Here is a 14832-nt window from a genome sequence, read left to right as displayed (position 1 = left end):
TAAAAATATTTGTTTATATAAAATTTAAATATAGTTTATATATTTAAAAATAATATTTATTTATATATAATTTATTGTAAATTTTAATTATATATAATATACATTTAATTGTGTAATGCACATATTAAAATACTATTCAAATAAAAAATTGGATGCAAAATATTTAACTCAGTTCAATTAAAAAACACAATTATTCATATTTGAGATTTTAATTTTCAGCAACTTTAAATAGGCAATAAGCATCAATATAACAAAATTACATTGGTTATGCAATACATCGACTTTCTTTTGTTAGAAAAGTCGTTCACTTCTGTGAAAAATAATGTGGTTCACTCATCTATCGTTCATTTGTAGTAGCTTTGGCGCGGTATTTATTTAAAATATATTTCTAATAAAATAAAATTACTTGAATTAGTTATATTTTATGTAATACTTTTAAAGGATTCCATAACATAAAGTTTTCTTGCTACCATATTATATTCACGAGAATAAGGAAAAAAATAATGAAGTATTAAATTTTAGAATTTAGAAACACAGCACACTATCATATGTCAATGTCATGCAGTCACCTTCTCTGGTATAATTATTATACAGTACCGCAACACACTATCAAAGGAAATAAATGCATCCAAACTTCATTCAATGGAAAACCACTTCCCTCCCCTCCCCTGCAGTTATAAAGAGATCTTCATCAACTGAACCCATTTTCCACAAGATCACAATACAAAGTATGATGAAATTTAACGACTTCACTTTAGCCTTGTAGTATTCGATCTTCCCGGTCAATAACTCTACTACTCTGTCCCACCTTTCGCTCCAAAACCTCTAACTTTGTCTTCTGTACTTTCGATTCTACCTTCAAATTTTTTATATCTTTTTGAAGGTCACGTAAACTCTCCAAATAAAGAGGCGTGGACACATCATTCTTCCCACCTAAAGCACTAAATTTCTCCCTTGCAGATACTTTGAGTGCTTGCACTTCTAGCTTCAATTTTTTAATTTCCTCCGAGAGGTTATTGAAAAGATTCGCATGAAAAATATTTGTAGGAGGATCATACCAGACTAAATAATCACAGTGTAATGAACTCTCATTATATTTACCACATCCATAGAATCTCCTACAGGAGAGGCACAACCAGTTTTCAGTCGGGTGATGGCAGCTGTTGCAGGGAGTGTCAGATCAGAGGATATGGAGGTCAGGTGATGGCATGAAGTTCCACCTAAATCTTCCTGAGACATCACACACCAATACATCTCATCAAAATTTACAATTTACAATTTACAATATATATACATATCAATTAAATTCATAAGGTAAATTACCTTCTGAGAACAAGAGGAAGCCATTAACCTCTCTTTATTCGCTTTTTGCCAAAGCTATTGCTATGTCTTTACTCTATCCCCACACATATTCGCTTTTTGATCACATCCCATTAGTCTTTAAAGATATGTCGCATTATTCGTTAAGTTAATGAAAGTTTTCAGAAAGTTCGATTCTTTCGTACATAGCTAAAGATTTTATGAGCAACTGGTTTGGGGCAAATTTTCGAATGTTTACCCATGTGTATATACAAATTACAAAATATATAGGAGGTTGATATATTTTTTTCCACCCAATATCGATAATTATACTAATTTTCAATCATTACCTCCAACAAATTTAAAGTTTGATGAAGATTCACGCTAAGCAATTGACAATTATTGATAATGAAGAACATTGATTCGATGGTAATTCTTTTTCTTTAATGATTTCACTTATCTATTAGTATTCAGTTTGTATTCACACTAAGTAATTCTTTTAGTAGCTCAACTTTCAATAAAACACTAATTATTAGTATTTAAGTACATGACAAAGTTTAATACAAAAAGATCAATTTATTAGATGTGAAAGTTTCACAGCTTAAGTATCACATTAAATTTTATATTTTATTCAATGTGAGACTCTAATATTGATAAAATTCTCCACATTACAAGAAATATCAATTATATAAAACGGAACATAAGGATCAAGTTTAATTTTTTAGTTGTTAAATTTTTATCCAATTAAGTACATTTGTTTTTTAATTACTTTATCTATTTTATTAAATTTGTTGCTTTATTTAATTATTTTTTTCCTAATGTCGTACCAATTCAAATAAATCATACTGAATGTTTTAAATTGCAAAAACAATTTTTTTTAAGTATAGGCTTAATTAATTCTGATAATTAATTTAATTTAATTTTCTAAAAATCTATAAAAAAAAGTTGAAAACTTAGGTTTAGGGGACCGCGACTTCTTAATTGGGTTAAAGAAAAAAATAAACAAACCCAAGTAAGAAGAAAGTTTTTTTTATATAATAATTTTGGGAGGGGGAGAAAAAGTGGGGCATTGGGAGAAATAATTGCGAAAAGGGTTTTATATAGGGATTTTTTTATAAATATTTTGACTGACCATTGCGATTTTAAATATTAAATCCATGATGACTCGTAATAACTAATTTAATTTAGTATTTTGATAAATTAGCTTGCGTAAATGTGCTAATGTTTTCATATTTTAGTTTTCTTATACTTAAATTATATATCTGGATTATTATCACAACTTTACATATTAAAAAAAAAGCTTAAATATATTTTTAGTCCCTCAAATTTAAAATAAATTTATTTTTTGTCTCTCAAATATAAAATCGTTGTTTTTAGTTCCTATAATTTTCAAAACTCTTGTTTTAGTCCCTTATATTACTAATAATATATTTGAAAGTGATTAATAGAGATATCAATAGGTAGATTTTATATAATAATATTTGATAAATTTCTGAACAAAATTTGAATATAATAACTAAAATAAGATTTTTTGAAATTACAAAAACTAAAAACAAAAATTTTAAATTTGAGGGACTAAAAACATATTTAAACCTAAAAAAATATATATATATATATATATATTTTTAAGTATGAATGTCTTTTAATCTAAAATAAAAATTATTATCGAGGTTCTCTCTTAATAAATAATTTTAATTAAATATATAATTTAGTATATATATATATATATATATATATATATATATATATATATCATTCATTCTCAATTTGATTTCTACATGTACAAATTCATTAAATATGTTCTTATATATGTAATCGAGATTAATTTGGTTCCTAAAATCATTAATTCTCTTACATATTCTTAATTTAATCTTTATATGTGCAATACATTTGTAATTTGACACTTATTAATTATGATTTTTAGAAATTATTATTTGATTATTCATAAATATTTTTGAGAATGTTTATAAATGTTACACGAGTATTAAAGTTATTTTATTATATTAAATAAACAAAATAAAGGTAAGATGTTGTTTTTATTGCATTAAATTTATTATGCATAAATATATTTTTAATCTTTAAAATTTAAGATAAATTTATTTTAATCTCATAATTTAAAAAAAAATAAATTTAGTCCTTATACTCAAATTTTATTTGAGAATTTGTCAAATATTGATATATAAAATCTACCTATCAATAAAATATCACATTAAAACTAGCTGATAATACATAATTATGTTAATTTTAACATGTCATTTTTAAATATATTATTGATGACTTGAGATACGAAAATAAGATTTTTATAAATTATAAAGACTAAAAATAATATTTTTAAATTTAAGAAACCAAAATCAAATTTATCATAAATTTAAAATATTAAAAACATATTTAAAATAATTTATTTTTACTTTGGAAAAGTTAATTTCCTACTTTCTCATTCCATGAAAAATTTATGTAAAACTTATTCCAAATATTTTTTAAAATGTTATTTTTAAATAAGAAAAAATAATTAAAAAACTAATATTTATTACGTTAGATTCTTGGGAAAATATTTAATTTTAACATTTATAAATAATTTTTAGATAACCTTTATAAATAATTTTAAAAAAATTTCATGGCAAAAAAAATGAATTTAGTTAATCATGAAAATCATAATTTTTAAACATGGAAATATTAATTTTTGTGTAACAACGACTCCTAATTAAGGAAATTTTTTTTTTTAATTTTATTTTATCCATTACTGTTTTTTTTTTAACTAAAAAGAATCCTTGAAATTGAATCTTCTAAAAATCTAAAATTTTTTATAAAATAAAGAACGGGAATTGATAACAGAAACCAAACACTCCCTAGGGTTTTGACTCTACTATATATGTTCGGATTTGAGTGCTTGTCTTTCATGTTTCTTCTGTAACTGCGAGGCTAGGGTTTCGAGTTTCTTGTGTAAAAATCTTTGCAAATCAGAAGCATGGGGCACTCCAATGTGTGGAACGCTCATCCCAAGAACTATGGACCTGGTTCCCGCGCCTGGTATGTAACACATCTTCCTCAAATGATAAACTTGATCCTTTTCCCTGCTTCTCTCCTCAATTTGTTTTGCTATTACTATTAAGGTTTTAGCTTTTAGTTTGAAGCCTTTCTTTTGATACCATATATGAGATCGTTGAATTATTGCTGCCTATTTCTGATAACGCGGGTTTTCCTTATGATTTGGGTTTGAATAAGCTTTGTACCAAGTGCATTGTGATTTTATTTTCTTTTGTTTTTAGCCATTAATTTCCAAGAGATGATTGTTACAACCTGATGTCATTTTAATATGCACTTTTTACTATTTTTTTTATTTTATTTTGTTGAAGTTTAAATAAAAAAAGTCGACGAATCGACTTAATGGTTACCGTTGCGTTTGAATCGACGAGATTTTGGGTTGTTTTTCAAATTCTACGGGGATGTCTTGAGATTAGTGATCGAGCAACTTCTTAATTTGTTAATGATATTGATTGCTGGAAGATACTGAATCATAATGCAAGACATTTGCAAACTGCTACTGAAGTCTTGGTGAACCGAAATTAATTGTAAGCTGTCTCCAGTATTAATCCAGATCAATATGCTATGAGCTTCGATTGTTTAGTTCTTTTGTAACTTTTCTCTGTGCATCGTATAATATATATATATATATATATATACACACATATATATATAATGTATGCCTTACTCTAAAACTTCATTGGGGCATGCTACCTTTAGTGTCACAGTTTGTTTTGCATAATCATGTCAGTATGTTATGCATTCTCCTCTGTTCTGATGTTTGCATTTTAAAATTGTTATAATTTAGATACTATTGGGATACCTGTTTGTTTGATCTGTGGTCATATTAGAGTACTAGTTTAAGTTCATATGGGTTGACTTTATTTTTATAAGGTTTGTTGATTGGTAATGTTGTCTACTGTCCTCTCGCGATTTGCAGTCGCGTGTGTGGGAACCCTCATGGATTGATCAGGAAGTACGGGCTTATGTGCTGCAGGCAGTGCTTCCGTAGCAATGCCAAAGAAATTGGCTTCATTAAGGTAAATATTTCTTGTGTAAATTTCGTAATTTGTGAATTGTTTTCTCCTGAGTTCATAACCACTTTTTTTTTTCCTGTGTTTTGCAGTATCGCTAAATGAATACTGTCCTCCTTGCCCACCCAGTTTGGATTCAGGCTTTAGGCTGATGATGTGGGGATATGCTTTTATTGTTTCAAGAATTTTAGAATTTTTGTGGCATTTAGCTAAATTAATCATCAAACTCAAGTTGTGGAACTAAAAATGTTTTTACATTTTATATAATTATTTTGAGCTATCTACATGCTTCTTTGTGAGCCATTTATTCTTATTGAATGATTACATCCTTGTGTCTGATCTCATTTTGACCTTGATGGTAAAATCATCACGGAGTCCATCCAAATGCTCTGTTCTTAGCATAATCTGGTTGGTTCTTAGCCTACGTTTTTGAAATTTAATGTATTATGGATTAGATTTTACATAGTGTTACTATGTTAGGGAATACAATGACAGTTATGATACCTTGCTGAAATTATTAACTCAACAACTTGTAAATCTTTAACATTAATTTTCAAAATTAAGAAAAATTTGTTTGTAAATTTTAATTTAAAAAAAAAATCTTTTACTATATATTTCTATCACCATCACGGGTACTTTTACTATCATTGGTGGCACTACATCAAGGCAATGATATAAATGTTCTCGTCACCACTGGTATTCAGTATTATTGACATTGTTAGTTATAATCAAGATATTATTATCACAGATTGTTATCACCATTTTTTTTTACCTCAACTAGTAACACCATCTACTTCATGTTTGAGAAATATTAATTTTTCCATTTTCAGGAAAAAAAATGTTTGTAAAATTAGTTGGATATATAGGACAATAGCTTATGTAATTAAATGTTTAAAAATCATTTGATTATAATTTATCATATAAAAACTGATTTGTTGTTATATTCAAAGGAAATTAAATATTTCAAAATCATTTGATTATAATTGCTTATAACAATAATTTGAAATAATATAATTTTCACAAAACAAACTCTTAGCCCCACAAGCATGGCCGCCTCCACACTAAAATCCTTAAACTAATTTATTAATTCATTTATGGGGAATACTAATGTACTCTCACCTATTTTTTAGTGGGAGTATGTTAGTAACTTATACTAATTTTTTAGGACAAAAAAATTACTCATTTATTTTGATTTGGTTAATTCGTACAAATGATATTATAGTAATTTAATTTAATTTTAAATGAAAACAAAATATTTTCTCCTTCTTATTAATTTCATTCTCTAAATTATTTCTCTCTCTTATTAAATTTCTTCTCCAACTTATTTGTCTTTCTTATTAAATTCTTTCTCTAACTTATTTATCTCTCTCCTATTAAATTCTTTCTTTAATTCATTTCTCTTTCATCTCTCATGATGTCTCCCTCCTCTCTCTCTGAACAAATAAAAATTTATTAATAAAACAAATAAATGAATTGGAGAATGAAATTAATAAGAGAGAAAATATTTTTATTTTCATTTAAAATTAAATTAAATTACTATAATATCCTTTGTACGAATTAACCAAATCAAAATAAATAAGTGGTTTTTTTGTCTTAAAAAATTGGTGTAGGTTGCTAACATACTCCCACTAAAAAATAGGTGGGAGTACATTAGCATTCCCCTTCATTTATATATATATATATATATATATATATATATATATATATATATATATATATATATATATATATATATATATTTTCCAGTTTCAGTCACAATTCTTATCACTTACCAAATGGGAAATTGCACTCAAGAGAACTTACAAGCATGTCATGATCCACGTATTGTTTTGTCATTAGTCAGTATGTCTCCATAGGTTAAAGCAACCTTTTAATTTAAATTTTAAAATACTCTTGCAATATACTACAACAACTTGTTAATTAAAAAAGTTTATAACTTTGTATAACATCCCCCCTTCGTTCCTTGCATGTTTCATGCGCAAACTGAATATCAATGGCAAAACTAATGCAAACTTGTAATTAATATTTTATGATCTTCACAAATATATGGCTTATGCATGTAGCCTAAATTATCTCCTGTGAACTCCACTCCATCAACCAGGAAGCGTTAACTAATTCACAGACTCTCGGATTCCCCTCGAGAATGTGCACTGAGCTAATACATGCATGCGAACAAGAAAGATAGCTATCATTTATATAATTCATTAATTTTACCAACTCCACGTTAACAGAAAGTGCTCAGTAAATCTCTGAAGATCAGAAAATTGATAAATTGCTTTGTTCACTATATTTTAACAATTAAGACAGAAATAGGAAGAGAAGAGAGAAAAGCTTGGAATAAGAGGATCAATGTAGTGAATAGAGACAGAAAAAAAAAAAAAAAGGATTGTATTGCACAAATTTGTGGTAGGAATAATCTATTTTCATCTCTAAAAGTGAGGGACAGAAGAATCCGATACCATATCTGACCACGTCATGTCATAGTCTGAAAATCTACTATCGAAAGGAGAATGTGGTAGGTTTTTAACAAGTCTGGAGGGGACAAAAATCCAGTTACAGATAATGCTGTCTGGTTAAATAAGAGTTTTAGAGTTCAGACTCATCGCCACGATCTCAAGCCAGCCGTCCTTCATTTTCAACGCGTCTTACCATTAACATAACATAACATAATAACAGGTGTAATTCTCTTCTATGCCTTCTTACTGCCAGCCTCACACTCACTCAGCAATACCTATTTAATTCATGCAGGTGGATTTTTTCATATCTATGATAATCTGTGTTGAGTGATAATATTTCTTTTTTAAACCAAGTACTTGTTAGTGCAAACTGTTTCGAAGGCACTCAGACTTAGTCAGATGCTAATTATAGGCAATTATGAACTCAGATGTTTTCATATGGATAAAGCCAATATGAGTATAAATAGAGTGCTGCTCCAACTTTTTCGTTTCAAGCCTTTTAATTAAGTGCAGCTTCTTCCACAATACACGCACTCTTCAAGGCGTCCAAATTAAAAAACAATGGAGGCTGCTGATCAGATTTCCAAAGAATGGAGTTCTCTTAGTGGAGTGTACACGGCAGAGGAAGCTAACTTTATGAACCAGTTGCTTGGTCACTGTTCAGTCCCGGAACAGCTCTCTGAGAGTTTCAACTTGGGAACTCAATCTGCATTTTGGCCTGACCATGAATCCACAGAAAACAATAACACCTACTTTCTACCACAAGTACCAAATACAAATTCTGTGTGTTTTTTACAACGGAGTAGTTCCAGTGCAGATAGTATCAAATATATCTCTCCCGCAACAAATGTTGGCAACTACTCCAAGGATTTTTCCTTACAAGGCAATGATGGCAAACTGATGGGTGGAAACACTGACTTAGAGTTAGGTCTTGACACAAGGAAAGAGGGTCTTGCTGAGATGAATTTGCAGGCTCACATGGAACGTCAAATACTAGATTCTGAATCAGGAAAAAGATCTAGGAGCTCAATCGAGGTACAATACCACAAAGTGTAATTCTAAAATATTTCACTTACTAGTACTACTTATTTTTTCGCATTTCCTTCTCATGCACAATTTATGATTTTGTGAGATTCTCCTCATGATTTGATTTCATAGGTCCCAAAGAACAAGAGAAATGTTAAATCTAAGAAGAATCCAAAACCAGCTTCTGTAAGTCCAAACCCTCAGGGTCAGACCTTAAGCAGTTGCTGTTCAGATGATGATTCCAACGCTTCGCAGGAGCTACATGGAGGGACATCATCAAGTTTGAACCTGAAGGATTCTACAGCTCTGAAGCTAAGTGGAAAATCACGATCTAATAGAGAGCCTGCAACTGATCCACAGAGCGCGTATGCAAGAGTAAGGGCATGTTTGGAAACTCTTTAGCCAGGTGTTGATATGGATCAGTGGAAGCAACAATTAGTTGCTTTTGTATCAATTTTGATGTGATTATTAAACGTGGATCATGAATGTGGAAGCAAATATGCATTAAGTCCTTTGTGAAAGGCTTTTAATATCCTTGCTGATGCTAACACTTTGACAATGTGTTGCTGTCATGTAATGTGATGGATTGACTCTTACCTTATGCAATGTGCAGAAAAGAAGAGAAAGAATAAATGAAAGGTTGAGAATCCTACAAAACCTTGTCCCCAATGGAACTAAGGTATAGCTTGCTCTATGGTAATCAACTGTTGCTAAATAACTGGTTAATATGACACAATTCTGAAGTTTGATTCCTTGGTGAACTGCAGGTTGATATCAGCACAATGCTTGAGGAAGCTGTGCAATATGTGAAGTTTTTACAGCTTCAAATTAAGGTAACAACTTGGGTATCCTCTTTACTCTGCATCTAAAGTTTACTAAGTTAATAAAAAGTTTTCAATATTTCAATTTAACAGCTTCTGAGCTCTGACGATCTGTGGATGTACGCTCCTATTGCTTACAATGGAATGAACATTGGCCTGGAACTTAACATCAACCTTACCAATCAACTAAAGAAATGCATAGCATAGCAATATAAGTGTATGCAGCAAATTAAGAACAGGGGGTGTCATTTTGTGATGTTTATGCTGTGTTCACAAGTATATCTAAACGGCATTTGATCATAAGGACGTCTGAATTTCGTTAAAATGTGCACCTTGTGTCTTTTTGAATTATCAGACATCAATTTGAGTTGATTCTTTTGAGTCTTTATTTGATCAATGAATATTTTGATTTCACTTTGAGTCGTCAGCATTTTATGCAATATAAAAATCCAGTTTTTAACAAGTAAATGCTATTTTTACAACTAGTTATCAGATTATAATGCCAAATTTATAACCTTTTATTTCCTGAAATCCACTTTGTCGAAACTTGTGTTAAGTTAAAAAAATGTGTATTTTGCCAACCGTTTATCAAAAGCGTGTTGAGATTAATTTGATTTGTAAAACAGTCCATAAGTAATTTCTTATTGCAAAAGCCTTCTTTTTTCTTAAAATGTTTTCCTAAAATTTAAATTATTGAAGACAGGCTATAAGATGTGTTACATGTGTTCCGCCAATACACATTACCTTTTTGAGGACTCCATTTTTTTCCCCCAATTTTCTAATCAAGGAATTTAAGTATTTCTGGTCACTAGAAAAACTTGCCCCAAATAAGGTGGTAAAAAAAGAACCTCATTAATAAGAATTGGAAAAAGCTAAGGATATTAAGTGAGAGTGACATGATTCCATCCAAATCATTGACAAGGACCATCCCAGAGTAATGGAACAACATTAGGACGTTAACTTGCATGTACTACAGCACGATAAGTTATGATCCTGTGCGTGGAATAACATGTCTGGTAAAGTAGAAATCCTATAATCTACTGAAATAGTACCTCACTAAGTATACAAATGCTACATTTCCAACCAAAAAAAAAAAAAAAAAACCATGCAGGACAACATTCTAAATTTCGATCTTTTAATTGTCCAATGTCCATATGATACGGTCTACTAAATGCAATGCTCAGAGTTCTGAATGGCTCAAAGATGGCACATCCATGCAGCTCATCGTGAAATCCCAAGAGACGGACCCGATTTTACTTTCATGCTCTTTGATCATTGACATGATTTGGAACTTCTGCTTGGCTGTCCAAGGGCATATATTGTGCCATGATTGCTCTGATTTCGGAATCCATGTATTGCTGCAAAACCACCAACAAAAATACCATTAAATTTTTATCCTATAAAACAGAATTTAAGTACAAATGAATCATCATTTGTGTCTTGATTTGGGAAGTTTTTAGTTATAAACGCTTGGAATGTTGGGCAACTCAGCACTATCTAATGCTACAGAATTTCAGCATTCAGAATCCAATAACACCACCTAAATGAGAGAAGCAGCAGAGCTTTACCCTTATTCTATACTTGTACACAAGGAATGCCCCACCAGCAATCATAACTACGCCAAGTAAAATCAACCAAAAAGCAGCCCAAGAAGATCTTCCCTGGCTGCCAGTTTTACCTGTAGGTTATCCAGTAGAGGGCATGAAAACATGTCTTATCACAAGCATATGCCATGTAGGAGCAAGTAAAAAGTCTTGTATATTTAACTCACTTATGCAGGTATCATGGTCCTTCATATACAGAAGATCTCCATTACAACTGCAGTCATAGCTACCCCAAGTATTCTTGCAGCTACATTCAGGGCACTGACATGCCTTTTTCTCTTTACATTCATCAATATCTGTTAAAAAGAAACACAAGTTCAATTTCAGATTTTTTTTTCTTCCAGTTATGTGGAAAGCATTCACTAGGTGTCATCAAGTTCACAAATACTTGTTCAAACCCGTAGACTAAGAAGAATCAGCAGTTAATTTACTGGTGATAATAAGAGCAGTTTATCCAAGTATAGAAGCCAACAATTCACTTACTAACACTGTAATATGTTTCTCCTATTAAACAAAGAGAGAGGACATAACATCTCATCCAGACAATATGGAGGAAGATAATTTTGACCAAGGTTCCAGCATAAAGTACAAAGTTGTAGTATAACAGTATAACCATTGATTGTATTTAACATTTCACACATATTTATAGAAGGCATTCAGAATTATCATATGCACTCAATTGATAAGACAAAATCCAACATTCTATTAGTGGTCTACGGTGTGGATAGTATTTCCACGCTGATCCATATAACTCAATAAGCTATGAGGGTTTACCACAGGAAAAAAAAAGTATGAGATAATACAATACAAGTATCCCTCACCTTCACAATTTTTGACACCATCACCTTTAAACCCTGTGGGGCACTGGCATTTGACCCCTCCAATATCCTGTTCTCATAACATTTTGTGCAATAATTCAGTTACTAACATGGGTTTACAATCCAATAAACTTCAACCATGAAAACAAAAAATATTGTTGGAGATTAAATAAGTTGAGTGAAATTGGGTCCAGAATCTTAATAGTTACTAACCAAACAAGCAGAAAATGCATGTCCATTCCGGGCATCATGCCAACAGCCTCCATTGTTTATCTTGCAACGCCCAAGTCCACTGGCTGCAAACCCAGAAGAAACTAGTTATATCGATTAAAATGATTGTGGAGAATAATAAAAGAATCACAGATGTCCCACAACATAAGGATCACCACATCCAGCTCCACATAGCATAGAGTGAAGGAAATAAACATGGAATACTAACTTAAACGCTCTTGGAAGTAAATTATGCAGAAAGAAAATGAAGTTTAAAGCATTTTAACCTTCACAAGTTGTATAACCATCTCCTTTGAATTGTACACCATCAACCAGAGGGCATTCACATACTCGCCCACGGAATGTATCCTGAGCAGATACACACATGTAAGAAAACAAAATCTATAACCCAACATAGCTCTCATATTAGATAGTTGTTTTCACACAGATACCTTGCATGCAGTGATGTTAGCTGCTTTATCCTGCCAACAACCACCATTGTTCGTCAAGCACTCATTTGTCTCCACATCTGCCCATAAGAATTGTGCCAGTTGGAAAGAATCAGGTCCACAATCAACAAGTCTACAAATTATATTTTCCTTATACCAAGAAAAAGCTAAACATTTACCATTGCTCAAGCAAACGGCTGGTTCAGTAGTTTCCTCAAACCCAGAACATATAGCCTTTAGAACGGCGCCTTTCTCCAATTTTCCTGAAAAGAATCTGTTTAGAATTGGAAATCCAGATCACTACCTATCACAAGAGCATACAGTACAAACCTCGATATTGTCGATTATTGACAACAAGAGTAGGCAATATTGTAACATCACCTCGCGATCCCTTTCCAATCTACAAAAACTAGTTTTGTTAATCATCTATAAATTACTGCATTGATACAATGAAATGAATTAATAGCAATTATAAACGACAATACTTGAGCATCTTGCTCTTCTTTCAAAACAGGATTTTCAGTGTCGGCATCTGGATCACCCATGCACTTATCAATCTTTTCAATATTAAGACCTGCAGATATTGAATAAACATATTAGTAAAGTCATAATCAACCAGTGTAAGAGGAAATAACAGACGATGGTGATTTACTTACCCAGTGACCTAATCACAGCATTCGCACATTCCTTATTGTACTTCTTCTCCTTCATGGGGCATCTAATTTGAAAATCAGTGACATAGTCCCACCACACCCAAGGCTTTTGAGTTTCATTTGCCACCTTGAAAACACATAGCTGCCTTAAATTTTCAATAACCACATCTTTCCCATCATAACCTGTGCTGAAGTCCTGCTCGGGATCCGGAGCGCAATATCTTCCATGATTTATGCATTGAGACTTGCACTGTTTGCTCAAGGTGAATGCATGAGGACAATACCAAGTGATATAATGGGGTGTAAACTGAGTGTAACCACCTTTCTCAAGTATCTGAGCTGCACCCTTGAAATCCTTGACAAATTCCATCAACATGTCACATTTAACTCCACACTCATCATTGCTGTTGGTCCACAACTCATACTCCACACGATCATCTGGGTGTGGGACAGCCTCTCTCCAGTCAAGGTTTACGTTAACCATGTCCCCATCACTTAAGGCATCCTTTAACTTAGCACCAAAACTTTTTCCAACAAGAGCAGACGGTATAGTTATGTTCTCGACATATTTGGCAGATGAACCGTCCTCTTCAGGCGTGTCCATAGTTATTAAGGGCTCCTCAATATCATCTGCAACAAGAACCGCAGAAGCTCCAGCCTTCTGGGCATTCCAGACCTTCAAAGCAAAGAAGCAACCTGCAAAGAATAAACCCATGGCCATGAATGCAGAATGCTAGCTAGGGTGTGTAAAAGCAACCAAATTGATTGAGTCTTGAGACATAAATTAACATTCAAATCAAATAAGTAATGGGGAAACTAGGGAGGCTATTTTTGTTTTCCCCTTAAAATAAAAGTTAGTTAAATAGCAAAAAAAAAGAAAAAATCATACTTCCGCGATCGAGCAGAAGGATGGTGGGAAGAGCACCGGGGCGTGATTTGAAGGAAATTCCAGAGTCATCAAACTCTTTACAACCTTTCTTGTTATCCTTGGGGTAGACGACAATCCCGGCCATGCTACCACCGTATTGAGGTATTCCGAAGTTGCCAATGGCACTATCGTGTGTGCCTCTTATTTTCTCCGGTGACGTCACTCTCAGGCTGTTCTTCTCCACCACGAATCGACCCGTTACTGACACTGGCAACACTAACCCCACAATCACAATTACAAACAACCATCTCCAAAACAAAATCATCTTTTCTGTTCCTTATTTCTCTCACTCTTCTCTCTGCATTACAAACACTTCTACTTCTTTTCAATGCTTTCTCAACCGATAATCAACTTACTACTTACTACCACTATTATCATAACTTCTATTCTTTCTTCTTTTTTTTTCCTTTTACGTCAAATTAAATATAATTATTCCCAATTTTATAAAGTTTTACTAAGACAACCACGAATAAATTTCTTTTTGGTTCACACTAGAAATCAAAATATAATCCA

General features: G+C 31.7%; 3 protein-coding genes and 1 long non-coding RNA gene across 4 annotated transcripts; 2 read left to right on the top strand and 2 right to left on the bottom strand.

Annotated features, from left to right (window-relative positions):
* Positions 1 to 489: 489 nt before the first annotated feature.
* Positions 490 to 1910, bottom strand: LOC145953142 (uncharacterized). Its single transcript, XR_014430688.1, has 2 exons — positions 1324 to 1910; positions 490 to 1230 (listed from the first exon to the last, which is right to left on the bottom strand). It is a non-coding gene; the product is annotated as an uncharacterized LOC145953142 (long non-coding RNA).
* Positions 1911 to 4164: 2254 nt separating this feature from the next.
* On the top strand, positions 4165 to 5634 carry LOC109814616 (small ribosomal subunit protein uS14z/uS14y/uS14x). Its single transcript, XM_020379083.3, has 3 exons — positions 4165 to 4326; positions 5261 to 5360; positions 5447 to 5634. Exons 1-3 carry the CDS (start codon positions 4265 to 4267, stop codon positions 5453 to 5455), a joined length of 171 nt encoding a protein of 56 aa, XP_020234672.1. The 5' UTR covers positions 4165 to 4264; the 3' UTR covers positions 5456 to 5634.
* A 1619-nt stretch (positions 5635 to 7253) lies between these two features.
* On the top strand, positions 7254 to 10071 carry LOC109814622 (transcription factor bHLH84). Its single transcript, XM_020379090.3, has 5 exons — positions 7254 to 8845; positions 8969 to 9211; positions 9450 to 9515; positions 9604 to 9669; positions 9751 to 10071. Exons 1-5 carry the CDS (start codon positions 8372 to 8374, stop codon positions 9862 to 9864), a joined length of 963 nt encoding a protein of 320 aa, XP_020234679.1. The 5' UTR covers positions 7254 to 8371; the 3' UTR covers positions 9865 to 10071.
* A 521-nt stretch (positions 10072 to 10592) lies between these two features.
* On the bottom strand, positions 10593 to 14818 carry LOC109814607 (vacuolar-sorting receptor 1). Its single transcript, XM_020379073.3, has 12 exons — positions 14281 to 14818; positions 13395 to 14087; positions 13224 to 13312; positions 13069 to 13138; positions 12918 to 13001; positions 12742 to 12818; positions 12577 to 12658; positions 12293 to 12375; positions 12083 to 12149; positions 11429 to 11557; positions 11226 to 11335; positions 10593 to 11015 (listed from the first exon to the last, which is right to left on the bottom strand). Exons 1-12 carry the CDS (start codon positions 14582 to 14584, stop codon positions 10917 to 10919), a joined length of 1887 nt encoding a protein of 628 aa, XP_020234662.1. The 5' UTR covers positions 14585 to 14818; the 3' UTR covers positions 10593 to 10916.
* Between the last annotated feature and the right edge of the window lie 14 nt (positions 14819 to 14832).

Source organism: Cajanus cajan, chromosome 11 (genome assembly GCF_000230855.2).
Source record: "Cajanus cajan strain Asha chromosome 11, NIPB_CcT2T_4, whole genome shotgun sequence".
Classification (NCBI taxonomy): domain Eukaryota; kingdom Viridiplantae; phylum Streptophyta; class Magnoliopsida; order Fabales; family Fabaceae; genus Cajanus; species Cajanus cajan.
Note: the sequence above shows the minus strand (reverse complement) of the source record. Positions and strands in the feature narration are given on the sequence as shown.